This window comes from Idiotropiscis lumnitzeri, chromosome 4 (genome assembly GCF_059441095.1).
Source record: "Idiotropiscis lumnitzeri isolate Australia: NSW breed Sydney's pygmy pipehorse chromosome 4, RoL_Ilum_1.0, whole genome shotgun sequence".
NCBI classification, from domain to species: Eukaryota; Metazoa; Chordata; class Actinopteri; order Syngnathiformes; family Syngnathidae; genus Idiotropiscis; species Idiotropiscis lumnitzeri.
Window position 1 is genome coordinate 19460735 of NC_142394.1, and position 25350 is coordinate 19486084.

Here is a 25350-nt window from a genome sequence, read left to right on the forward strand (position 1 = left end):
CAACTGCGACACATTAACCTACTACTTGTCGTTAAAACTCGACTCAAATGGAAGATTTTGAGCAGTTGGCCAGTAGACTAGGTCATGTACTTTAAGTGTAGCATATTTGTTATAGAGGATTTTTAAGTCATTAAAATGCTCATTCCCTGTTTTTGTAGAAAATTCCACAAAGATGACGGCAGCTAAATCACATTGCTATTTGAAGGTAGCAAATTTAAAGCAGAGGCAGCCAATAGAACAGGTGTGGGCAAACTACGGTCCGGGGGCCACATGCGGTCCGTAAAACGTTTTAATGTGGCCCGCTGAACTTGAAAAAAGTCAAATGAATAAACCTAGTAAATGTATTATTTTCTAAATACTGTGGTTTTTAAAAGACATATTGTTGTAATGCTTTTGTTCACTTTAAAACTAAATCTGTGGGTTTTTTTCTCCGATGAGGTGAGGTTACCAAAACATTCCATCCATCTGTTCCTGGTCCTGCTCCTTTGTCAAATTTTAGAACCCATTGTGGCCCGCCAATCAAAAAGTTTGCTCACCCCTGCTATAGAATGTAAATCAGTGACAGGATGGTCGCATGTTTGCATCATTTCATGTGGTCCATTCAAAACACAAAGACTAATTATTGCTTAATATTTGTATGTTAATGAGAGGTTTGATTACATTTGGTAATGTTTGTAGACGTTGGAGCAGTTATTGCTCTTCTAATCTCATGTAATATGTTCTGATGTCCTTTTCTCATCAAAATAACTACGTAAACGGCACACCAATTGAAAATCACTGGTCTCTCCTCTGGAGTACTGTCTCAACCCATTCACCTGTACATAATTTTATCTAGTAAATCATTCAAATCTGATGCCCATTCATCCTTATTTCATGCAGATTGAGAAAAAAAGTTAAATAAAAAAATAAAACCTTTAATGTGTGCATAATCCCACATCTCTCTGTAATCAGGAGACACGACACGCTCACGGTCGTGGGAGCACTTCAAACGATGCTCATGAATTCAGATGAGTAATAAGCAACACATGCACGTACACACGATTTGCATTTTAAAGGATTCTTTTGTCAAAGCTTGAGTGTCATCATGTGATCATCCAGCGGACTTGTCATTTGATTTTTTTTTTTTTAGTATTAGTCTTCACAATCTGTACTGCCTGCATGCACCAGTGTATCGTTGACGGATAAAGATTTCTTCAAGAGCTGAGCATTACCTCAGGAAATATACCAGGTGTGTTGAACCAGTTTCTTTCTTCGTGTATATTATACAACTTGTTGCTATGCCTTTTGGTTTCCATGGTGATGCATGCTATTGAGTCATATTCTTATAATGATTCCATCAATGAATGTGTGTGTTGTTTGCTGCGGTATTACTGTAATTTCCTTGTACCTCCCTTTTTGTTTCGGTTTCTTACCATAAAATGTGTACATCTGTGGTTTAGTGTGAGAATTTGTGTACACTAGGACACGATTGTTCACACTTTTATAAACGTGTGGACAACCTGAACGATAATGAATCACTCATTTGACACAATATGCATTTGTGTGCAGTATGCCACGTCCAGTGCACGATTCACAAAGGTTGTCTGTGAAAACATGGGCGGAGGAGGATAGTGACCATGCTGACAGCCCACTCAGCAGGTACACGCACATTCCGGATCATTCAGGAACAGGATTCCTGGCTATTCAGGAACATTTTGCCTCTTGATCAATATATAAGACTAATTTGCAATACAGAGGGGGATGTCTCCAAGTCATTTTTGTTTTTCAGTACAAACAGTAGAACACAAAAATCCAAAATGGTCGCACTCGCAAAGACCAACAGTGCGAAGACACGGGTTTTAAATTGTGAAAAAAGTGCATATCATGTCACATCTAAAAGATTCATAGACGCCTCTTTTCAGCTTTTCTCACTGCATTTGTATTTTATAGAGGGCAGTCGATGTGTGATGACACATCCTCCGAACTACAGAGAATGGCGGCCATTGACAGGAAAGATGTCAATTCCCAAAATTCCCACCAGGGCAGAGGTGCTCTCTCCAGGTATGAGATTGAGCAATATTCAACAGTTATGAACAAGGATCTTTTTTGCTTGTGATTTATTTATTTTTTTCAGGATAGTGAACATGGTGATGACTCTCAGAGAATGGGCTCAGAAGAGCGTGACCGAGGAGACCGAGCGGCCTGACTCTTTTTTAGAGCGTTTCCGCGGCCCTGCCCACTTGGACATACATGCGCCACCGAGCCGTTTTAGTCACAGTCACAATGGCTCTGATACAGAGAGTGAAATGAGACGCACAAATCGAAAGTACGAAAAAAACCCCAGAATAGAACAATCATCAAGTTGGTTCACTCTTTATTATTCTCTATTTTAGACGGAAGTGTCATAATGTCATCTTATCGCCATCGGATGATGTGTATTACCACTGGCTGATGGTGATTGGTCCTGCCGTTTTTTATAACTGGACCCTATTAGTCGTCAGGTTGGCAAGAATTTTCATTTGTTCTTCATCAACCGTTTGTCTGCGGTGGATTCTGTTTAGTGTTGTCATTCATTGTTGCCAATGAGAAAATGTGAGACTGCATCTGGTTTTCTAGAGCCTGCTTTGACGAGCTGCAGATGAGGAACGTTTTGGTGTGGCTGGTCATGGACTACATCTGCGACGGAGTCTACATCCTCGACATTGCTGTTCGTCTACACACAGGTACTCAACATTTGATCGTGAAATTAAATGCAAAGTAGATTTATAAGCATCTGTAACATCTGCATATGGCGACTGGACGGCAGAACTTCGTATTATTTATATATAGTTTGATTGGATACTCTAAATTGTCCATTTATGTATATTTCTCCAGGTTTCCTAGAGCAGGGACTTATCGTGAAAGATGGCCACCGCTTGAGGGAAACGTATATCCGAACCTTGCAGTGTAAGCTGGACATCTTCTCCATCCTTCCAACTGATTTGTTGTATTTGACTTTTGGAGTCAGTCACACTCCCCTTCTTCGATTCAATCGTCTTCTGCGCCTGCCGCGTCTCTTTGAATTCTTTGAACGTACGGAAACGAGGATAGGCTACCCCAATACATTCCGCATTTGTAAACTTGTCGTCTACATCCTGGTGATCATCCACTGGAATGCCTGCGGATACTACAGCTTCTCCAAAGTCCTGGGACTGGGTTCGGACTCCTGGGTGTATCCCAATGCCTCGGATCCAGAGTATGCCTCCCTGACCCGAAGTTACATCTACTGCCTGTACTGGTCTACTTTGACGCTGACGACCATTGGAGAGACTCCGCCCCCTGTGAGAGATGAGGAATATCTCTTCCTAATATTTGACTTTCTGGTACGTTATTTTTTTTTTTTTGTGACTTAGCATGTTCTTGTAACACAGAAAAGAATATCCCATTTGAAGCATGTCCTCCGGCCAAAGATGAGACTTTACTGATGATGTTGCGGTTTATTTTTTGAGCAACATTTAACCGCGTAACCTTCAAACCTAACCACCGTAAGAGCTGAAACACATTTCAAAACACACGCAAACAATTAGCTGACACATTTTACATTCAACAGTCAATATTTACAAACACAAAATGGGTAGATGCATCATTTACACACCTTTTGCCTCTTCGGAGGGGGTGCTAGTAAAAGAAATATGAAATGCTTGGCCGTACTTTTTGTTAGGCTACCTTCCGTGTGAACTGTAGTGAACAGGAAGTTTGCTTTCAAAATAAAAGCACATAGCTTAAACCGGAAGTTGCGCCTTTCAACGCAAATTTCCAATTAAAAATAAAATACAAGACATAAAATCACTACTGCTGTTCCGAAAATATGAACATGGTTAGTCACACCATTATTTCTAAAGGTTTGTGGTTCTATTTTTTTTCCCCCATTCCAGGTTGGCGTTCTGATTTTTGCATCCATTGTGGGGAATGTTGGAGCGATGATCTCAAATATGAACGCTACGAGAGCAGGCTTTCAGGCTCGTGTAGATTCTCTGAAACATTACATGCACTTCAGGCATGTCAACAAGGTGTTAGAACAGCGCGTCATTCGCTGGTTTGACTACCTCTGGACCAATAAGAAGACTATTGATGAACAGGAAGTTCTGAGAAGCTTACCCAGTAAACTAAGGGCAGAGATTGCAATCAACGTTCACCTGGACACACTTAAGAAGGTATAATGTCATTGTACGGATTGCGACGTCGCAGTCCAGCTTCTCTTACGACAAGGCAATATTTGTGCCTGTATTTGTGCATTTGTAGGTGCGTATTTTCCAGGACTGCGAGGCAGGCCTCTTAGTAGAGTTGGTGCTCAAACTCCAACCGCAGGTTTTCAGTCCAGGAGACTACATCTGTAGAAAGGTCAGTTTGCTGAACAGATTTATTTTTTTTTGCTCTCAACTGGTACGATTCCAAAAATGCATAATAGCTAGAGGTGGTGTAAATAGGAACAAAAGTATGGAATCGGGTAACTTCAGAATGGAATCACACCTCTTCCAAAAGTGGATTTAAAAAAAAATCAGATACGTATGTCTCTCATTAAATGAGTCAAATTATTAGCATCTCAAATGTGTCACTTGTAGGTGGCAATTGTCGTAAAACTTTTAGGGGAAATCATGTTTACCAAGCTGAGCTGGACACTTGAAGCTCTTTTTTTGTGCCCAGAGTAAATCCAACACGGATTTCTGCACAGAGGAAGGTTGGACCAAATATAGGTGATTTCGCAGGTAGGCACAGGTCGGCGGACCTGTGAGAGGGAGGGCTGTCTTTCTATGGGAGTGGTCACAGCCGACTTCAATCATAGCCAGTCAAAGTGACTCCTTTCGTTCCGCTTAAATGCGCTCCACCTCTGATTGTTGGTTTAAAAAATATCATAAAATGATTCACGAGCTTTGTTGTTTTTTTTTGTTGTTGTTTGGATGGCAAACTGTGAGTCTCACAGCTTGGTGTCTCTGAGCAGAGGGCCACCACAAAACCTAGACTACTTATTAGGATTATTATTAACATTTGTTTGTCAATTCTTTTTCCAAGGGAGATGTGGGTAAGGAGATGTACATCATTAAAGATGGCCGCCTTGCCGTGGTGGGGGAGGATGGCGCCACGCAATTAGCCGTCCTCACAGCCGGGAGCTGCTTCGGCGAAATCAGCATCCTGAACATCAGCGGCAGCAAGATGGGGAACCGACGCACGGCGAATATTCGCAGTCTGGGATACTCGGACCTTTTCTGCCTTTCCAAACAAGACCTGATGGATGCGTTGCAGGAGTTCCCCCACGCCAGGGCTCAACTAGAACAGAGGGGGCGGGATATCCTGCGGAAGGAGGGGCTCCTGGAAGAAGTCAATGTGTCTGCCGGGGAGGAGCTGGAGGTGAAGGTGGAGCGGTTGCAAACCGGTGTGGATCGACTACAGGTCAGTTGACCCCTTAGTGCTGTTGCAGATAAATGCATTTATATTTTGGTACCTTGACTTACAAGTACCCCAATTTAATAATTCTTCGAACCTTTATTATAGGATACTTGAGTGGAGATCCATGGAAATATTTAAGTCAAATTAAGCCGCTAATTTTGTATTTAATGAGTGAACCGATGTACATTGCCTGTTCCCACACCAATAAAGTGCAGTCATAATAATCCAGGCACATACAAATTTCTGCTTCATTTCTGCACCGAGTTTCGCCATGCAAGATGCGAGTGCGCCACATGTGAGAGCAGCCGCTTTGATCGGTGCCAAATATAGTCGGCTGTGTTCATCCCCACAACGGCGCAAATGGCCCTTTAGATACATCGTGTTGCGCATGTCTGAGATATTACCAACCCCCAGTTTTACCTGCCACTGCGTAGATTTAAACCAGTCACAAAAGTAGAGGCCAAAATGTTGCAAAAAAAATTCCAGATATTCTATTTCTTTATAAATTATATATTAGTAAACATTTTTAAACCGTCCAACAATGTCCTCAACACAGACAATTTGTTGGAGGATTTTGGAGGGCTGTAATTTCCATTTACTTCAATAAGCAAAGTGGATTTGCCATAGGATTGGTTTGAGTTATGAGCTTCGTGACGGAATGAGAAACTTGTAAGCCAAGGCATCCCTGTATGTTTGCTTGTGTCACGGCTACATGGTCTTAATTTTCAGACAAGTCTGGCACGTCTGCAGAGTGAGTTCAACTCTGCTCAGCTTCGAATGAAGCAGCGAATGACAGCCCTTGAGCACAACATCACCACGGTAACCACAGGCAGCGGCTTTCTGTCAGACACAGACGGCAACGACAGCGCATCTGGTGGCGGCGGGATGCGGAGTCAAATAAATATTCGGCTTTAACTAATCCTGCAAGGGAAATGTTTTGTTTAAATTCAAGAAATGTAGTCATACGTTTTAATAAATCTGTTAACTGCTAACTGAACTATAAGTGGCGAATGAAATCTTTGAAATGTATTTGACGTCACGCTGAACTATACATGATCAATAAAATGTTATATAAATGCCATTCGTGAACTGTCTCTGTTCATTTTAGGAATGAATACAATATTTTAACTCATTCAATACCATTGACGGATAAATACGTCAAAATCCATTTTTTTTTCTGGGCTGGTGGTGAATGAGTTAATAGTCATTTTTCCAGAGCGTTTGATTGTCAGGCTCCTCCATACTTGATGGATCTGGTGTTCTTTTTTTTTTTTTAATTATTATTATTATCTTTTTTATAAAAATATTTTTTTATTATTTGTATTATTTTTTTAGTCTGGTGTCCTTTCATTGTCCTCTTCACTGCGTCCTGCTAATCATGTCACGATTTGTGATTTTGTTGTGCAGATTACATTTGGTTTCGTTTCATGCCATCTTGTTTTTGTTTTTTTTTGCGTCCCATGCTCATGGCTTCTCTTGCTCATTAGGTTTTCGTTTCGTTCTCGTCATCTCTCTTCCTTGTGTCTACCGATCAGCCACTCGTGTCTTATCCAGGTGTGCCTCGTTGTCTCGCCTGTTTGCTTGTCTTGAGTTATCCGGTTCCTTTCCGTCAAATTGGGTTCTTCTTGTCATGTCGTACTTCACGCCACCCCCAGTATTTTTTTTGTGTGTATTTTACTACTTAACTCATATTCCACAAACACAATATCAATCCGAAGCCCATACTTGGTCATGTGAAGGCGCATAGAACATTTTATTGCAAATATTTTTGGGGTTGACTTCCCCTTTAAGGTACCCTTTTCAAATTTAGTTGTCACCCTTTCTAATAAGCTTTTCTTAATTTTTGCCACGTGTTTCCTGTCAAATATAATATTTTCCATATATATACCATTTGTCATGATTGTAACAGGATATGGTCACTGCATGCACTGTAGCTGTGTCAGCCAGTGACTCTGAATGACCAAAGTCCAACATGACATTTCTGCAAGACTCCAGGAAGTGTCCTGTGAAAAGGAACACTTTGTGTGTGGAAGAAAAAAAAGGTAATAGACCATTGTCAGTTCTTACTTTGCAGCCCGAAACAACAGCACTGGAAGTTTCACCCAAACCATTTTTTTTGTGTATGTAGGAGCTTTTGAACGAAGAATTTCGTCTGTTCATGCTGAAATAACAAAGTAAGTATGCTAATTATAATTACCCATCAATAAATGTGATTTTACTTGATGCATAATGGCTTGTTGATTATAATGCAAATAAAAAAAAACACACATATCCATTTTCCAGGAGTGTGGGTGCACGTGTTCAAGTGTTGTGGCTGTTTGGTGTACGCTGAGTGTGCTTGTATTTGTTTGACAGATGGAGCTTGGTTTGGTGTTGGCAGCCATTGTGGCACCGGTATCTGCAGCACAACAGGTAAAAAAAAAAAAAGTGGTCTCAATTTCAATTTTGCCAACTCAGAAGTGCGGAAAATTCTTTTGAGTGAGTGACTTTCTGCCGCCAAATTTGTTTTTACGTTTGTTGCAGCCCGGCCTTATCGAAAGTCTCCTCTTGGCTACGCATCAGCGCCCCTGGCTCTGGGGCGTTTACGTTTTCACCGTTGGACTTCCCGTTATTCTCTTTGTTAGCTTCATGTGGCCTGACACGGTGCGTTGAGCAAGATTGTTTTTTCCCCTCTTTCTCTAATCGAGCCTGTTCGCAAATGTTGTGACTTGGGTTGGGTCGGTCGTCTGACGATGTCTGTTTGAATTTAGAGGTTTGGCCCCCCCGACCAACAATATTACTATAAGAAGTCTGACGATGTCCAAGCAGATGACCCGGAGATCTCGCAGGAGAACCAATCATTGCCTAGCTGTGGTAATCTATTTCAAGTCAAGTGGTTCTCTCTGATGTTGAATAATACATGTTGCTCTTTTCTTATTTTTAGGCAAAGCTGACAAAACGCTGGCCAGAAGAAGAGACACTCACGGTTACCAGAGTAACCGTCACAATGATATGTGACAAAAGAAGCAGAAGCATAGAAAGCGGAAAACCTCTTTTCATTTCACTCATTCCTAAATACCCTCATCAAATGCAAAAAGGAATGAACACATATTATCCCCAAAAAACTGATTTCTTGTCTTCTTCAAATCTACTCAGTCAAACATAACCACATGAAGGAATTGATAAGTGTGCATCTGTTCTTAATATTTCCTGCATACTTTGAAGGTTTTATCACTGCAAATAATCTGGCATTTCGTCAGTGTCTTGGCCGTGGCTTGGTTATGTTGCAAGGGTTGGGAAGAGCAAGAAAAAAGAAAACTTGAATGCACCGAAGAGGTTTGTCCACTTTTTGGTGTTTAGTGTCCGACAAGCTGAGAAGAGGATGGCTGCACAGCTCCGTCTGCATGGCATTCATTTGATGCTCTTCATGATTTGCTTTCGTTCCCTCAGTGTAAGTCTCGCAATTGAATTTTTTTCCATTTACCTTCGGAGCAGCAGCTTACTCTACGTCTTCTTATTGCCATTCATGTACTGTTTGGTGATGACAATGATTTCAGCTGTACCTTTGCGCAGGCATCGCACCAGTGTGACGAGGAACTGACGAGGCTGAAGGAACAAGAGAAGCTCCTGAAAATTCAGCTTCAGAAACAAGACCTCCTCCTACGCAGACTACGTCTGTTGAGCCAAACTGATGGTGACACAAATTCCAGAGTCAACCAAACGCAACACGAAGGTCAGGATGCAAAGAGACATTTAAAAAAAAAAGTCAGTCATCTATTTAACTCGTTCAATCCATAAGACGTATATAAACGTTTTGAAAAATTGTAGCCCCCGCCTCCCAAAGACGTATTTATACGTCTTAGCCTTTTTTTTTTCTTTTTGCAGCATAGCTCTGTGTTTTTATATCTTTAGAACACAATATTCTGTCGGCCTTGTAAAATCAGTCAAAATCCGGAAAAACTACGCTGTGATTGAGGTGTTTCCTCTCGTGAATGTGGATGGAATTAAATGAGTTAACACCCCGTTGATTTGATTTTACAGTGTTGCCGGACTGCTCCCATCTCTACAATTCTGGCTCGAAAGCCAGTGGTTACTATAACATCCAGCCGCATGGCTCCAACGCTCCAGTCAGAGTCTACTGTGATATGAGTGAAGGAGGTGGTTGGACTGTGATACAAAAAAGGATCAATGGAGCAGAAGATTTTAACAGGTGCAGCTATCTATCGATCTATCTATCTGTCTATCTATCTATCTATCTATCTATCTGTCTATCTAGATCATGGGTGGAATACAAGACTGGTTTTGGAAACATGGTTGCAGACCTCGGGGAGTTTTGGCTCGGTAATGACATCCTGCATTCTCTCACCGCACAAGGTCAGTACGCTTTGATTATGGACTTTGCATGAATGTCCAATTTTTACCAGAGCTGGGCACTTGACCCTTTTTTTTTTGCCAATCAGTCCCCCACCCTCCTGCTGCTATCTCAGTACGGTTCCAGCCTCGACCCTCCGGCCTTATTCATGCAAATTGCTGTATTTCTTGACCCTTTGTATGATTTGACCGATGATTATCAAAGATATCTGGAAAGTCATTTGAAATTGTGAAAAAAAAAAAATAATTAAGCTTCAAGTCTATTTGTGTCAGTCAACTCATTTTAATTGTATATAGTCACTTTCTCAAAAGAGCCAATTTGAACGAGCTCATACTTCTCCTCCAGAGCCTTTAATCTTGAGTATATAAAAAATCTGCATTTTTCTTACTCAGTTGTATTGTTAAAGGGAATAAGCTATTTTCAACTCATCTTTTATTCTAGACAATTACACACTAAGGATTCAGCTGCAAGACTTTGAGGGGAACCAACGTCATGCTGAGTACAGGAATTTCAGAGTTGCGGATGAAAAGGTGTTAGTAATTATGTTTCTCTGGGTTTGAACGTCAACCCTGTACTAACATCCTCTGCGCCATATCTTCAAACAAATATCATTTGTGTCCTTTGCAGGATCACTACAGACTTACTTTTGGCGCCTATACTGGCACAGCTGGAGACGCTCTGTCGGGCAATTACCAGGTCGGTGTGTCAGACTGGGCCAGTCACCAGGGGGTCCAATTCAGTACCTTTGACAAGGACAACGACAACTACCAAGGCAATTGTGCACAGGAAGATAAAGGAGGCTGGTGGTTCAACAAGTATAGTACCTTTATTTTCCATTGCGGTTGCAATCAAAACAATTTTTTTCCGTACATTGTTGCTTTGAGTGCCTTTATCATCACCCTTTAAAAGACTTAAGCTCCTCCCTTTTCTTTTTAATCTGTTTCTCCCAAGATGCCACTCAGCACATCTCAATGGCAGATACTATCCCGGCGGATATTATAATGGACTGACCGATGATGGTGTGGTTTGGTACACCTGGAGAGGATGGTGGTATTCTCTGAAAACCAGCATCATGAAACTACGACCTGACAAGTTCAAAATTGATCCTTTGGATGACCCCAATGTGGTTCGCAGAGATCCTCCATCTTAAGTCAAAGGTGTTTCGAAACACGGGTTTAATGAAAATGCCATTAATTGGTCCCATTGAGACGATCACAACTCCTCAGTAATAATCTTAGTTGTCTTTTGCAGAGGATAAAGAATATATGCCTGTGTGTGCAGGGTTATACAGTCTGTCCACATGTGTAGCTCCACCGTATTTTTAGATTTGGTTATTCTATGGATTACTCGATATTAACCAGATGATTGGATATAATTTTATTTTGCATTAAGTGATTACTGTTTATTAACCAATAATTGCTGTTGATTTTTGAAAAACAACTAAATGACAATTAAGCAAAATTATTTTTTACTCAGAAGTCAAAGCAGAAAATCAGCAGAATGACAACTTATATCTTGAAGAAAATCGTATATCTCTCGGCACCTCTTCGCTTGGCTGTTCATTTTTTTAACATTATGCCAATTTGCATAAGGCAACAAACTTAAAATAATAATTACTGTTTTCATTCATCTTGATCTTTCTCTTTAAAGTGCATTTATTTTTTCCAAGACATCAACTTATCCACATCTAATCGAGATGAGCTTGCATATTTTTACAGCTTGAACACAATAAATAAAAGCATAATTTACAGCAGCATATAGAGCAATAGAACACAATTTTGTATGAATATGCCGTCATTTCCAATAAAAAAATAAACACGCTTGGTCATTTGAGGTTGATTAAAACAAAGACAGCCAACAAACCAATTCTGTCACGTATACACGACATTATGACACAATCAAGCAATTTCAACACATTTTAGACATTTTTTAAACTTCATTGTTATGTTTTACCCCGCCTAATGCCCAAAGGCAGCTGGGATCGTCTCCAGCACCCCCGCAAGCCTGATGAGGAGAAGCGGAACGGATAATGGATTGCTAGATGAAGTTTTATTTGGTGGATGTGTAATTTGTTGACAAACTGTGTGGAGTTGTGGACTTCCACTTTCCAAAAGTTAGGATAAATCAAGACTGCATTGTGAGCGTGAATGCTTGACCGAGACCGAAAACCTACTCTAATGCGGACAACAAGTCAAACAGAAAATGGACAGACGGCCTGCTACTAGTTCTTGGCTCAGCACCGCTTCAAGTGGTTTGTCAGCCCAAACCTGAGATTTGACATATCTTGGGAATGTTGCAACCACTTTTATAGTTTCTCTCAGCTGGAGGCAACTGCTTGAGGTTTCTGTGTATTGAAGTGATTTAAAAATCAACAATAATTTTCGGTGTCCGATAGTCATGCTTTGGATTTAAAAAAACCCAAAACAAAACTTATGTACAACGGGCACGACAACTGAGATGTCAAGATACATGAAGGAACAACCAGACAAATTTCTTCAGGAGAATTTCGCAGAAAGATTTGGGCCATTTCAGTTTTGCCTGACTGGTTCTGCAGGGGCAAGAGTGGGAGTGGGTGGGGGTGTTTGTTTTCAGGTGGGGGTGGTGGGGTTGTTTCAACAGTTTGACCAGCATTTCGATACATTTTATGCACCTTCCAATTTTGGGGCGAAAAAATATTACAATTGATAAAGCAGTCTTTGCCATTGACGGATATAGACGTCAAAAACTGCATTCTTTTCACCTGGCCTGCTAGTGAATGAGTTAAAGATTATTGTTTTTGTTTTGAATATCAAATGACATATCATGTGAGGAGCAGATTTTAGCGCCGGGAGCAGAAACTGAAGAATAAAAGTCTTTTTCTATGAAAATACAAAAGTAACGACAGCGAGCGGGACTGGAGGCAGAAGACATGGAAGAAAGTTTGACGTATTGGCAACCAGTCACATTCATTAGTTTGAGATGAGGCAACCTCCTTCCCTCGAAGTGGGCGGATTAGTTTTGTACATATCGGCAAACTCGACATTTGGTTCTCTAATTGTCTCTGCTGAAGTGTTTCAGTCAAGGAAGACGTCTTGGGACAAAGAGGTGAGCAAAACAAAATGAATTTTGAATTTTGCCATTATCTAAAAAAAAAAAAAAAAAAAACTGTTTTGCTGCCACGCCAGAAAAAAAAACGTTTAATATCTTATATAAAAATTTTCACATATTAATGGGATATGTTTCACATTTAAAAATGATGCATTTCAGGTAATAAAGTGAAAAAAAAACACAATTTCAACGTGATAATTTTTATTTTTTTATCGTGATACGTCTCATGTTGTAAGTTTCATGTTATAATGTGATACTATAATGTTCTAACGTTAAGTTATCACGTTAAAACCTGGTAAGTTTAACTTACTCATTCGGCAAACCCAAAGAAAGCAATTTTTTCCAGTTTAGGTCACTGGCGGAGTCCTTTTTGGTTTTTATTGATCAAAGAAAACATAAACGCGTCGTTTTGTTGTGCAGAATGTTACATGTCAATTTTAAACGTAACGTTCAATCATGTTCAAAGATAAAACTTAGCATATTTAAATGTGAAATTTATCATGTAAAATTGTGAACTTTATCACATTATAAAGCGAAACTGAACTTTTTTCTTCTGATGTTGCAGTAATATTTATCTGTAAAATACCTTTTGAATCTTATTTGTATCGTTGAAAAATTCAGAATTTCATTCAATTCAAATGACAGCACCTTGATTCGATTTTTCACGTTTTCACTCATATGAGTAAAAGACAGACAATTCCGCTCCATTGCAAACGATATACTCTCAAAACTCTGATATTCTGCGCGCATTTCCAGGTGAATGGCACGGTGCTATTGTCGCTGGCGGAGAGGGTTGATCTGCGCGTGCAGTCCGTGCTTCATCCTGGTCCTATTGATCCTCTACGTCGGCATCATGGTGTGTTCAAACATGCATAAGCAGGCAGCCTTACATTCAATGCATTCCCTAGAAAGTAATCACTTTGTTGCCGATGGTAGTTTTCAAAATACAAGCTATGCCTCCATGCCGACAACTTTCTGGAAGCACCGAGAAGATGCCTTTTGGAACCGACTGCAGGTGGCTATGGACCGTCATTTCAACCCGATCCTGAATCCTCACAACGCCCACTGGCAGTTTAAGAGTGAAGCCCTTTATGATTCCCTCCTGAAGCTAAGCTTCTCTGAAGTCACTGACTTGGAACCCATGCGGAGAAAAATTGAGCAGCTCCCGCAGCAGATACAAGACTTTGTGAGGCACATGAAACCGAGAAACTACCCGGTGGTCATCCGGCCTAAAGATGCGATCTGTGGAGCAGGAGCAGTCGATGAGAAGGAAGCACCGCTGCTCCTCCTCGCCATTAAGTCGACCGAGCTGAATTTCAAGAACCGTCAGGCCATCCGACAGACTTGGGGCCGAGTTGGCTGGGTGGCCACACGCAGAAAGAACAGCAGCGAAGGACAGGAAGTTGGAGGATATGTCCGCCGGGTGTTCCTGATAGGCAAAGCGAGCCCGCAAGACTCTGGAAGGAATGCGTCTGAGTTGCTACGGATTGAGAATCAACAATATGGCGATATTGTACAGTGGGACTTTAGCGACACTTTTTTCAACCTCACCCTGAAGGACGTTCTCTTCTGGAAATGGTTCTCCCACCATTGCGGGGATACTCGCTTTGTATTTAAGGGAGACGACGACGTTTTTGTCAACATGCTAAACATGATCAACTACCTCCGCGACCAACTCGAGAAGCCGCTCACCATGAATGAATTTATGGTCGGCGATGTCATCGCTGCAGCGTTTCCCAAACGAGTTCATGAGTCTAAGTACTTTGTGCCAGACAGCTTTTACAAGGGACTTTATCCCACCTATGCGGGTGGCGGAGGACTGGTTTATTCAGGCCTGCTGTCTAAACGTCTTCACATAATCTCCGGAAGAGTTCACCTCTTCCCTATCGATGATGTTTTTGTTGGCATGTGTATGGCTCGGCTTAACGCTAACCCCATCCACCACCCGGGGTTCCTCACGTTTGACTTCCTTGGCATTGAAAAGAAGGAGCCATGTGCATACCACACGATCCTATTGGTCCATAGACGAAGCCCGACGCAGCTAATTGAACTGTGGGACAAATTGTTGAAGACACAAAACCAGTGTTGGCATGTGCCACTGAGGGGTTCCGACAAGTAGGAACGCTCAGCTGAAGACTAGCTTAACAACAAAACTGATCTACAAATACGTGATGTTTTAGCTATAAGGTGCTTCCGCACACACAGTTTCATTTGGAAGAGTTAATGGACCCTTTACAACAACGTCATACGTACTTCTGGTTGCTGATCGCTCTGATGTGACCACAAGGCCTACTAAACAAACCAATATCATTTGACAAAAGCAGAGTGTTTAAGAAAATGTCTTGAATGGAGAGTTTAGATTTCTACTCTGCTTCCGTAGCGATAATGTGTGAAGTGAAGATGAGCTAAATTGCTTGGAAAGGAGACGGGATGCTGGTTGGCATTTATATTTTAACAGTTAACTTGATTAGCAGAGCTGGGCACTTGACCCTTTTTTGCCGGTCACGGTTCCACCCTCGACCCCTCGGCCTTATTAAAAAAAAATTGTCGTTCCCCGACACTTTCAAAAAAGCTTCCGTGCATGACACTGCCGCGGGAGAGATGCAGATGGCAGCAGTTTATTTAAACGTCATAAGCTGACTAATTTACGATTCAAATCGGCTTACCTTTTTAAGGGCTTATTTGTCTCCTTATTATTATTAGTCTCATTATTCTTCTTTCTTCTTCTCCATGAACGTGCCCAATGCAAAAAAGTAAGCATTGTTGGCGTTATAGGGATTTTGGTATTTCCCACCCCCCTCTTGTAATGGTATGTCCCAGTAGCAGGTGGGAGGCGCGGTTTACGTGACGTCAGAATAAGGAAATACAGGCTTCTTCATACACAAACAGTTGGGAGTGTCGCTTTTGACGAATTCTGAGGCAATTTTTGTCATTTGTTCATTTCGCGAGAAGATTCATCACACGCACGAGGGCCGATTCGTGGACGGACCAAATTCTACCTCCAGCCTTTTTTAATCGAACCCTTTCCAAAAAATTTGTCACACTAAGTAATGTTTAAACTTTGTTGTTTGTATTTATTATGTTTCATTATCATTATTTGAATCATGTGTGATATTGTTTACATCTGTTGTATTGAAGTCTTTTGTCGAGTTATTTTTGTGCAATTTGGCTGTATGTTTTTTGTTAATGTAAAGATGTGAAGTTCCCACTAGTACTTGTTGCCAATGCGTACATAGTGAGGAAAAACTTCTAGTGGGCATTTTGGACCTAGCAGCCTACAAGTGCAGCACAATCGTTTATTAGTAAGCTTTAAGTGCATGCATATGAGATGTACCACTATGAAATGAAGTCATAGAATTATAAGAAGTTCCGTTTACATGACTAACGCCTAAAGAAGAAATTGTTGATAAATGTGATGATTGTTAAAATGTGTTCTACTGTGAGGAATAAAAAATGAGGAAAAACATTCCTTAATTGCGCCTACTTTTGCAGAATGTTCTTTTCTGCACATCAGCGCCATTAGTCTTTAGCAATGGTCATCAGACCACACATTCAATCTCTATCTGGAAAGAGGGAAGTTATTTTTTGAGGTAAGGTTTTTAAAGAACTCTCAAAATATTGTTTGAAAACCAGGATCATCTTTACATGCATGTCATGTCATTGACACGCAATTATGTTAACTCTTGTCATACAGCTCCAAGAGTATTAACTTAAAAAGTGTTTTTATGAAATACTGAATAACAGAGGCTATTGCATTAGAGGGTAATAATTTTTATACAACATAGGGTCAAAATATAAAGTTTATATATACACAAAAAAGCAAAATACAATCAGATGATTTGTCATTAATTTCAGTAAAAAAAAAAAAAGTTTCATGCAATTCAAATATGGGCGCCCCAGCACCGCTAGTTATACGCAAGAATGAGCCCGGCCGTTAAAGCGTCCAGTGGCTGTGATGTAAAGCTTGTAATGAAGGATGGCAGAAAAAAGCTATGAGTCTCAGTGCTCTCGCTATCACTTTGTGTCATCTTCATCCTGAGCATCACTGTCCTCGTCATCTTCACTCTCACTGTACTGGTAAGTACAACGGTTGGTGTTCACAAACAAATCATCCTCGTTGTCGTCGGAGTCGCTAGCGCTGGTCTCCTCTTGGTCCTTCTCCTTTCTGTTGTTTTCTTCCTCTTTCTGTTGGCTGGGCTTGTTTTCGATCACGAAGCCTTCGGGCCTGGACGAAAACAATTGGGACAATTTCACTGAGCCACGTTGAGGTGAAAAGAAACACTCGTGAGTGTGCGTGGTTGACTTGCCACACACCAGAGATTATGTTCTTGCAGGTACATGATGTGATCTTTGTAAAGAATGGAGCTGATTTCCGCCTTTACTTTCTCGCCCTCCTTGATGGGATCCACGATCACGTAGTCCCCTTGATGTGAAGAAACAAATGCAAATTACACTTCTTTTTAGCGCCTGGAATATGTGACAGGTTGCAGAGGATCTCTAACTGCCTGTTCTGCAACTCACCTCTCTTGATCCAAATGTTCTTGCGGAACTTTGTGGGCATGCTCACCAGGAACACTTCACCCAGAGCTGTGACAGTTTCATGAAGGTTGTTACCACGACTACCAGTCACCTGTAATAGCCAGAGAGGTGGGGGCATTTGAGACAAAAAGTCCATCCCATCTAATATGACAACATTTATGCATGGTCCAATCAGAATCTGAAAGTATAACTAACCATGAGTAAAAATATTGTGGTTTATCAGTATCCCGGTATTGCAAGTACAGCTCCAAAATGATTTACTTTGAAATAGTTGGGTAAAAAACAACTTTATCCATTGAACATGCAATAATTAGCAAATACTACAACAAATTAAAATAAAAATATAATACTTCAGTAAACAAGTCGCTACTTCTGTGCTTTGATAGCATAAATGAATTTATGTTAGCCACATTTTACATCTTGCAAACCTTCACAATCTGCTGGTTCTCCGTTGGCACGACAAAATCTCCAAGAACCTCCTTGACGACGTGCTTGCGTTTAGTGGCTTGTGACATTGTCAGTGTTTACTTTGCGAGCCAGCTGAAGAAAAAGAAAACACACACATAATTCTTAATTACTTATGAAGCGATGGCCATTTTCTGACTGAAATGTTTTTTTCTTAAATCGCTTTTCATTCATCGTCCCCCCCCAAATTAAAATCCACGCTACTTTTAAATATTTTGTAGATTATTACGTGAGACTACGTTAAACTATTTAAAGTTTAGCCTACTTATTATTTGAGATTTTTATGTCAATTGTGTACACTTTGATGGGATTCTATCGCGAAAGAAATAAACCGGGATCATTCATGAGAAAAATACACTCAACAAAAACACATTTTAATGTAATAAAAAATAAATCGGAATGTCTCTGAACATCAAATTATGCCACATAAATAAAAAAACATCTCGAGATGTAGCAATTGTAAGATCGCTGATAAGCCGAATTGTGTCAAAATAAGATCGAAGTTTAGCTGACGTAAGCCGCTTCAATAAGCGCAGTTAGCGATTAAGTTACTAAAGTACCTTGAAATAATGAAAGTCTTTTCAGCAGAGAATGTGCCACCAAATCGCGCCAAGGAAAATGTGTTAAAACGATTCTAAAAGCTGTTACAATGAAATGCAAATTGAAGCACATGTACTACGGTCATCGGCCCGCTTAACTTCCGGGTTCGTTGTTTGAGATCTTCTTCTTTCTTTCTTTCATGACGGTTAACAACCAACTATAAGGTGCGTTACCGCCACCTATCATGTTGGAGTTTAACCGCAGTTCTGTATTTTCCGTACCGCTTATATTCACGGGAGTAAAATAAATGCATAATTCATTTTTTTGGACAACTTTTACTTCTTACTCTCTACATTGTAAAGCAAAAATATGTAGGTTATACTCTTTTGTTAAAATAACCTCTTAACATTTTTTCACCACCACAGATGACACAACAAATAATTGTTTAAGCAAATAGAAGTAAAAAAAAAGGAGGGAATCCATTTATTGTAAATCCACTTTCATTTATTTCTTACCAGTTGTGTAAGTTTGTTTCTTATTCTATTACAACACCAGTTTCCAACAAATAAGACAAACCACCCAAATCAAAGTTAAAATTTACTCAACCAATGGTAATAAAATAGAGGGTAAAATTCACAACACAGTGGGCTAACGTTGACAAGTGCCTCATCTAGAAATTTACTATCAGACAAAATGACTCAAAACCAATACTTGACATAAGAGAAATGAAAAGTGCACATAAAATCTATTTTAAAATCCTTTCCAATTTCAATCTATTATTTTGAAGTTAATCAGAGTGGCTCTGGCATGCATTTGAAGGAACACTAGTTTGGTTAACAGTAACATCTGGAGGACATTTGAGTGTGGCAATGTTGGGCAGTCAAGCTCAAATGTTTGTACATGATGACATTGTCTGTGTGCAGGAGAGAGCAAGAAAGTGCAATTTTATGTAATTAGTTGACAAGAGCAGAAGAAGCCATCCTGTTGATTCCGCACGCATTGGAGCCTCTGTATAGGTAGTAGTAACCCTGCGTGAGAAAAAAAAAGCATTGTCATAAAACACATTCAATTTGATTGTATTCCATTGTCATTGTCATCCAGAAAGACTTCTCCTCTCGTCCTTGGGTTTGTCTTTACCTGCTCTCCGTAATCTTCACCCCAGCTGTTTTTGATGGCCCAGAATGGAATTCCCTTACCTGAAAAGAAAACACACACAACACTACTGCTTAAACATTATTACAATTTGCTGCACGATAACATGCTGAGAGTGCTTCTAATATTGTATCCCTTTCATGTAGTTTCATAATGTAACCATCTTGCTCTTCACATTAGATTGTGGTGTACCTAATGTGGTGCCCAGTGAAACGACCGAACGAACTAAACCACCATTGATGAAAAAGAGAATTCAAGTAGCGAGTAGAAAATCACTTACGGTCTCCATATCCCACCAGAAGCACTGCATGGTCAATCATCCAAGGGTTGCAGAAGATCTTAAAAGGGTGGGACACACCTTTCTTGTAAAACTGTGCAAAACATCAAATGAAAGGAATTAAGACATTGTAATCACGTCGTCGTCTTCTCAGTGCCGTTAAAACAGATGGTTTACTTTACCTGCATGGCAAAAGCATTCAGAGCTACAGAGATGGGGCCGTTCTCAGCCAACCAAGCGGCAATTTCTGAGAGGAAATGAATTGGAATGAATTCAAGATACATAAAATTTGCTTTTCTAACATATTACAATTTCTAAATATCTAGAACCATAATGCTGACTCTTTGACTTTATTGATACATTTCAGGAATGGGCAGGCACTTAAATAATTAGTTTTTTTTTTCCAACCCGCCCAAAGATTCTACAAAAAACACAGATAAACGTTCAATATATATGTTGTCTGACAAGCAAGGGGAATGGAAAAAAAAAATCACAGAAAAAATTAAGAAAAATCCAAAATATGAAGAAACATTGGGTAAAAAAAAATATCCCACTCTGCAAATCCCCGGGTGCTGAACTGCAAATATGCAGGGGTGGACTGGAGTTTAAAGTTGTAATATCACCAATTGTCACTAGATGGCAGACATGACTTTCTTGCACTTACACTGCCCTATACCACAACGCGTGCAGGACTTTTTTTTGCCGATTTGCGTAACAAATATCTCACCTCAATAATATTACAATTCTGAGCGAGATGATTTTGTGAATAAATGTACAAAGAGAGTTCTTGCACTGAATGTTGTTTTCTTGTTCTGCAGTTTTGTGCGGTCCTTTAAATTGTATTTTTTATGGAAGAGAGCCCTTTGCACAGGGAAAAAAAGTTGTTGTTTGCTTCAAATGCTTTGTTGTTGGGTTAGGATAGTTTAACTTTTGTCCACTTTTCCACGAAAAACTTAGGTATTATCAAAAATTAAATATATTATGCGCACGTATTTTGTCCACATTTAAAATAGCATTTTTGGCATACATGTGTGGTTAGGAAATACATGCTCCTTTGTGGCTGGGGGGCCACGGATGAAAACTTTTGCCCCTCCGGCATTTAAGTTGCCCATCACTGCTATATTTGCTTTGTGTGATTCATTTTTAGACTAAAATGTCTCCTGGTGTGACTTGGACTTTTATCATATTGTTTTTGAATATTGCTTTCCTCTTGTGACCTCACCATTCTCATCTTTGGGCAGTTCAACAGAGCTGTTGATGTAGGCGGCCACCTTCCTGCTGGTGAAGTCGCAGTTCTGCTTATGGCCGGTGTAAGAATAGTCGCTCTCCAACTCCAGACCGCCTTAGCCACACAGTCAGAATGCCATGTTTAGACTCATGAAAACGCATACAACATTTGATTAAAATTAATTTTTGGGGGTTACAGCTAGGAACTATGGCAATTACCAAGATTCTCAATGGCTTCGTAAGCATTTGATGGCAACCCGCCTCTGCACGCCTGGTCCAGTCCATCACAGTCAACCAGCTCTAAATCCCCGGAAAAAAAAACAAACAAAACAAAACCTCAACTCATGCTGTATATTGATTTGAAATAAAGGCCTTTCAGTGGCTGAAAATTACCTTGTTCAGACAATGACTGCAAAGTTCCATTTTTCAGAAACCACTGGCCTTCAATGTTACCTGTGACAGAAAATGCCCAGCAAGATCCACACATACCCTAGAAGACAAAAAAACACACAAATGCATATCGACAAAAAGCAGCGAACGCAAATTTTTGCCGCGAACGTTTATTGATTTTACACGCCATTTACCTGGTTCTTAACAGCACTAACAGCGCCATGATCCCTCCAATCCCAGCTGGCAGGGGCGGGGCTTCGGGCAGAGGGGGCCAATTTCATTGGTCGTTGAAGAGTCCACTGGCTCAACAGCGGATTCAGGTAAGTCGAGCGAAACTCTTCCTCTGCAAGCAAAGAGCGAGAAAGCAGTTCGCTGATGACTATCTTTTGAAAGAAAGACTAGAAGAACATACAAAGCAACGATTATTTTTTTGTCTCGGAACATTGTGGCAGTGTATGCCAACGTCATGAACGCGTACCGGTTAGGTCGCTGAACTTGGTGATGCCGTACTCTGCAGATCCTTGATCCAAAGACTGGAGTTTTGCCGCGGTTTTAACATTCTCACGGAAGATCTGCAAGCGGCGGTGGGCCTCTACAGAAACAAATAAATAATCACGTGACCATTTATAAATATGATTTGACATTTTTTGTTGTTGTATAGCATCTGATTGATTAATGCTCAACGCTGCAAGACAAAACAGATGAAACTGGCAAATGCAAAGCAGCATTTTAAGTTCAAGTCTGTTTTGTTTTTTTCCGCCCCCACCACATTCCTTCATATGCAGCGCAAGACATGTGGAATGTACAGGATATTCTTACTCACCCTCCTGGGTGCTGTAGTCTTTATTGTATTTAACCATGAAGTCTTTGAAAAGGCCCAGCAGCTCCATAGACTCCTGGTAAAGTAAAGAACAGGCCAACACAAATGCTCAACAAGGAAAATCTTATCCGAAGGTTCAACTTGATTGGTACTATTTACTCAACAACCACACAGTTAGATTGTCAACTTATTTTAACGGGACTTTTTTTTTTACCTCCAGAGGCTGGTCAGGGGAAGCATCCTCAGCTGTGGTTGTTTCTTCCGGTAAAGCTGGTGAGAAAGAAGTTCAAATAAATTATTGAATAAAAATCTTTGTCCATGATTGGATTTGTTGTTTTCGCAATGTTCATATTTCTGTTTCAGGAAAGAGGAGGAATTTGGAGGATAGATGCCAAAGTGACTCAAACGGTGATTGCTTTTCAAATGTTTTTTTTTTTCTTGATCCATATGTTATCCTGTTTTTAGTGTGATCACCTCACACATATCGGTCCTCGACTTACCACGTGAAAATGACTGTTAGGATATTAAGACGACAAAAAGGGTCGATAGTGGACTTACACTTTTGCACACTAGACTATAGTACTGGACATAAGGTCTGACTTGGACAAATATCGGAGCTCTGTTAATAAATAATCAGGAATGGAAGAAAATGCAGGCATGAACTCCAACGTTAACTCTTCAGGGTCTTGACATGTTAAAGGGTTTTGAAAACACAAACATTATGTAATGATGGGTAATGGAAGGTAAGACTTCATTTGATGACATTTATTTCAAGCAACACTGCAAATGATCGAAAATGAAATGAGAATAATGTTTTTCTATACCTGCGAAAAATTGAAATGGCCATATTGGAAATATCACCATGCCTGCCTTGGCAATATTTGCTAAAGTTTTGACTTACCTTTTGGTTGGCACTTCTGTTTGAGCAAATGCGATGTTGCCTGCCAGGGTAGGTCCCAGATTTCAAACACACAAATCTCCGTCTAGCAGGAAAACCCCCAAAAAACAAAAAAGTTGTTTCCTTAAGCTTTTCACTGGTGGAATGCCAACATTTACATGAGGTTATTTTTTTCTAGCGGAGCAGTGGAAACAATGAAAGACTGAAAATAAAATAGCTGAGTGTGCATGTCTGTGGTGTCATGCGATCAGAAGACCAGAAAGTACTCTGTTCAACTTTTTTATTTGGGGCAATTACAAGACAGCCTACCTTGAGCTGTTGTAACTCGGGATAGAAGTCACAAGTCCGGAGCATGGTGGATTTCTTACACTGAGTATTACTCATCTCCACTGTTATAGTATAGCGGATGCCCTTAACCAGCTAGAAAATGAAAAGATGCAGGGTTTATTAGGATTCAACAAAAAACAACAAGCAGTCAATCAACAAAACAGACATTGTTCTGATAAATGCTCACACAAAATTAATTGTAGACTCATTGTAGATCTTTATTTCTTGAAAAGTGATCTTTTTCTAAAAATACACATGCAAAACAAGCAAAATCATGATTTAAAATCCAAAAATTGTGACTTATTTAAAAAAATCGGACATTTAATATAACAAATAGTTAACTTTATGCTCAGAAAATTTCAACTTTATGGTACAACTGGCTCTTGAAAAGATAAAAGAAAATCTCGAAAATATACGATTATTCTCAAATTTTAATTTAAGAATATTATGACTTTTCAACGCAAACAAACAAAGATTTTATTTTTACAGCAATACCATTATGCAAATTCAGACCTTACTCTGTGAAACATGCAAGCGTACTTTAGTAAAATAATTTCTTTCATGTCGAAAAGTGTGACTTTTTTTATCTGGAAAATATGAGCATGTACTCTCGGAAAATTCTGATTTTAATCTCTTAGTGTGTTTTACATTCTTCATTTCAGGTTGGCCCTCATCCTTTTCACGCTTTTGCGAGTACGTGAGTAAGATTCTTGTTGGACTGCTGCAGCTGGAAGCTTCTTTCTGTTGTTGTTGTTGAACTTTCACACGTGATCCGAGCATGACAAAATGCAATCGTTTGCATTTCCGATTCGGCAAAACAAGAAACACTGAATCGGAAACGTTTAGGAGCTTAGCATTATTTTTGTAATTGTGTTTTTTTTTTTTGCATTTATTTGTGCTGTCATTTCAAAAGGACAGTATTGCGCAACAAGCCCTTTTAGGTTAAGCCTATCGCGAGCTTGACGCAGTTTTAAATCGCCAACTGCAGATAACAAATACATATTGGAATAATATAACGGCATATATATGCGAAGTATACTAGTATCAATTCATAGCCGTCGTCCTTTTCAACTTCACCTGTTTACTGGCAGAGATGAGTCGGCTGACTTTGCGGAGGTGCATCGCGTTGGAGCCCAAATTGTAGCGCTCCTGAGCGAACTGCAGCGCCTTCTGCAAGCCGGGATCGCTGTCAGTCACTCGGATGGCCGAGCCGGGAGGACCGAACAGAGGCCGATCCATGTCCTCACCGAGTCCCAGCACGGCGCTGAGTACGGCGGCCAAGGCCACACAGACAAAAGCCTGACACCCCATCGCCATCTCGTTCTGAGAAGAAAGAGGCTGTGCTTGCAGTTCGTTCAGCTTATAAAGCAGCCAAGTTGTCTTCCTGCCAAAGTAAACGATTTTTTAAGCACAAGAGAAGCTGTTGTTGCCAAACAAATCCGGGGACCCTAAATGTGGGAGGAGCCAGTGAGATCAACGAAAGGGGTGTGTTCAAAAACATCTTCGCTCAATACTGTTGCACACACACGCCACTAATTTACGCACACGTGCACAAATATATCAATGTAGCGTTTAGGGAAACACTAATTACTAAATTGTAAAAAATATACTCCAACGAGTGCATAATACAAAAAAAGTACAATTTTAATCTGAACACAAATCACACAAAATAACCCCAAACAAAGGTATTCTTGGTGTCAACACCCCACATATCGCCAGAAATAAATACCACTTAAAACATTTTAAAATCATTCGATTGATCGAATTAGTCTTTATTTTTTGTATAAATGGATGATGCCCACAAGAGGGCGACACAAGTGTGTACGGAGTTTTATTTTGAAAGTAATGGTCTAAACTAAACTAGTAAACTACCT

The 25350-nt window shown here is 40.1% G+C and overlaps 6 protein-coding genes across 8 annotated transcripts; 4 read left to right on the forward strand and 2 right to left on the reverse strand.

Moving 5' to 3' along the window:
- Positions 1-34: 34 nt before the first annotated feature.
- LOC148338458 (cyclic nucleotide-gated channel alpha-2-like) lies at positions 35-6484 on the forward strand. Of its 2 annotated transcripts, XM_088293228.1 has the most exons (13): positions 35-205; positions 952-1005; positions 1128-1228; positions 1549-1638; positions 1930-2040; positions 2114-2305; positions 2373-2480; positions 2596-2702; positions 2854-3341; positions 3894-4172; positions 4261-4359; positions 5029-5406; positions 6133-6484. In XM_088293228.1, exons 4-13 carry the CDS (start codon positions 1550-1552, stop codon positions 6316-6318), a joined length of 2037 nt encoding a protein of 678 aa, XP_088149354.1. In that variant the 5' UTR covers positions 35-205; positions 952-1005; positions 1128-1228; position 1549; the 3' UTR covers positions 6319-6484. The 2 variants fall into 2 exon arrangements, with proteins under 2 accessions (XP_088149354.1, XP_088149353.1); XM_088293227.1 differs by having other exon boundaries at positions 35-1005.
- Positions 6485-6618: 134 nt separating this feature from the next.
- Positions 6619-8474, forward strand: LOC148338459 (calmegin-like). 2 transcript variants are annotated; one of them, XM_088293231.1, is made up of 7 exons: positions 6619-6957; positions 7313-7445; positions 7532-7577; positions 7759-7815; positions 7927-8046; positions 8154-8256; positions 8327-8474. In XM_088293231.1, the coding sequence occupies exons 4-7, from the start codon at positions 7759-7761 to the stop codon at positions 8398-8400; spliced, it is 354 nt and encodes a 117-aa protein (XP_088149357.1). In that variant the 5' UTR covers positions 6619-6957; positions 7313-7445; positions 7532-7577; the 3' UTR covers positions 8401-8474. The 2 variants fall into 2 exon arrangements, with proteins under 2 accessions (XP_088149357.1, XP_088149356.1); XM_088293230.1 differs by having other exon boundaries at positions 6619-7445.
- Positions 8475-8615: 141 nt separating this feature from the next.
- Positions 8616-11580, forward strand: fgl1 (fibrinogen-like 1). The gene is made up of 7 exons (XM_088293229.1): positions 8616-8833; positions 8956-9115; positions 9424-9592; positions 9659-9756; positions 10196-10284; positions 10382-10569; positions 10706-11580. The coding sequence occupies exons 1-7, from the start codon at positions 8765-8767 to the stop codon at positions 10902-10904; spliced, it is 972 nt and encodes a 323-aa protein (XP_088149355.1). The 5' UTR covers positions 8616-8764; the 3' UTR covers positions 10905-11580.
- A 2021-nt stretch (positions 11581-13601) lies between these two features.
- Positions 13602-14960, forward strand: LOC148338461 (N-acetyllactosaminide beta-1,3-N-acetylglucosaminyltransferase 2-like). The gene has a single exon (XM_088294952.1). The coding sequence runs from the start codon at positions 13602-13604 to the stop codon at positions 14958-14960; it is 1359 nt and encodes a 452-aa protein (XP_088151078.1).
- A 1856-nt stretch (positions 14961-16816) lies between these two features.
- Positions 16817-18552, reverse strand: eif1ad (eukaryotic translation initiation factor 1A domain containing). The gene is made up of 5 exons (XM_088294144.1): positions 18406-18552; positions 17809-17920; positions 17363-17471; positions 17156-17264; positions 16817-17066 (listed from the first exon to the last, which is right to left on the reverse strand). Exons 2-5 carry the CDS (start codon positions 17893-17895, stop codon positions 16856-16858), a joined length of 516 nt encoding a protein of 171 aa, XP_088150270.1. The 5' UTR covers positions 17896-17920; positions 18406-18552; the 3' UTR covers positions 16817-16855.
- A 315-nt stretch (positions 18553-18867) lies between these two features.
- On the reverse strand, positions 18868-24938 carry ctsf (cathepsin F). Its single transcript, XM_088294143.1, has 14 exons — positions 24554-24938; positions 23459-23569; positions 23153-23234; positions 22466-22521; positions 22255-22327; positions 21910-22023; positions 21626-21774; positions 21435-21531; positions 21261-21341; positions 21037-21156; positions 19997-20061; positions 19818-19908; positions 19523-19581; positions 18868-19413 (listed from the first exon to the last, which is right to left on the reverse strand). Exons 1-14 carry the CDS (start codon positions 24791-24793, stop codon positions 19339-19341), a joined length of 1413 nt encoding a protein of 470 aa, XP_088150269.1. The 5' UTR covers positions 24794-24938; the 3' UTR covers positions 18868-19338.
- Positions 24939-25350: the final 412 nt, after the last annotated feature.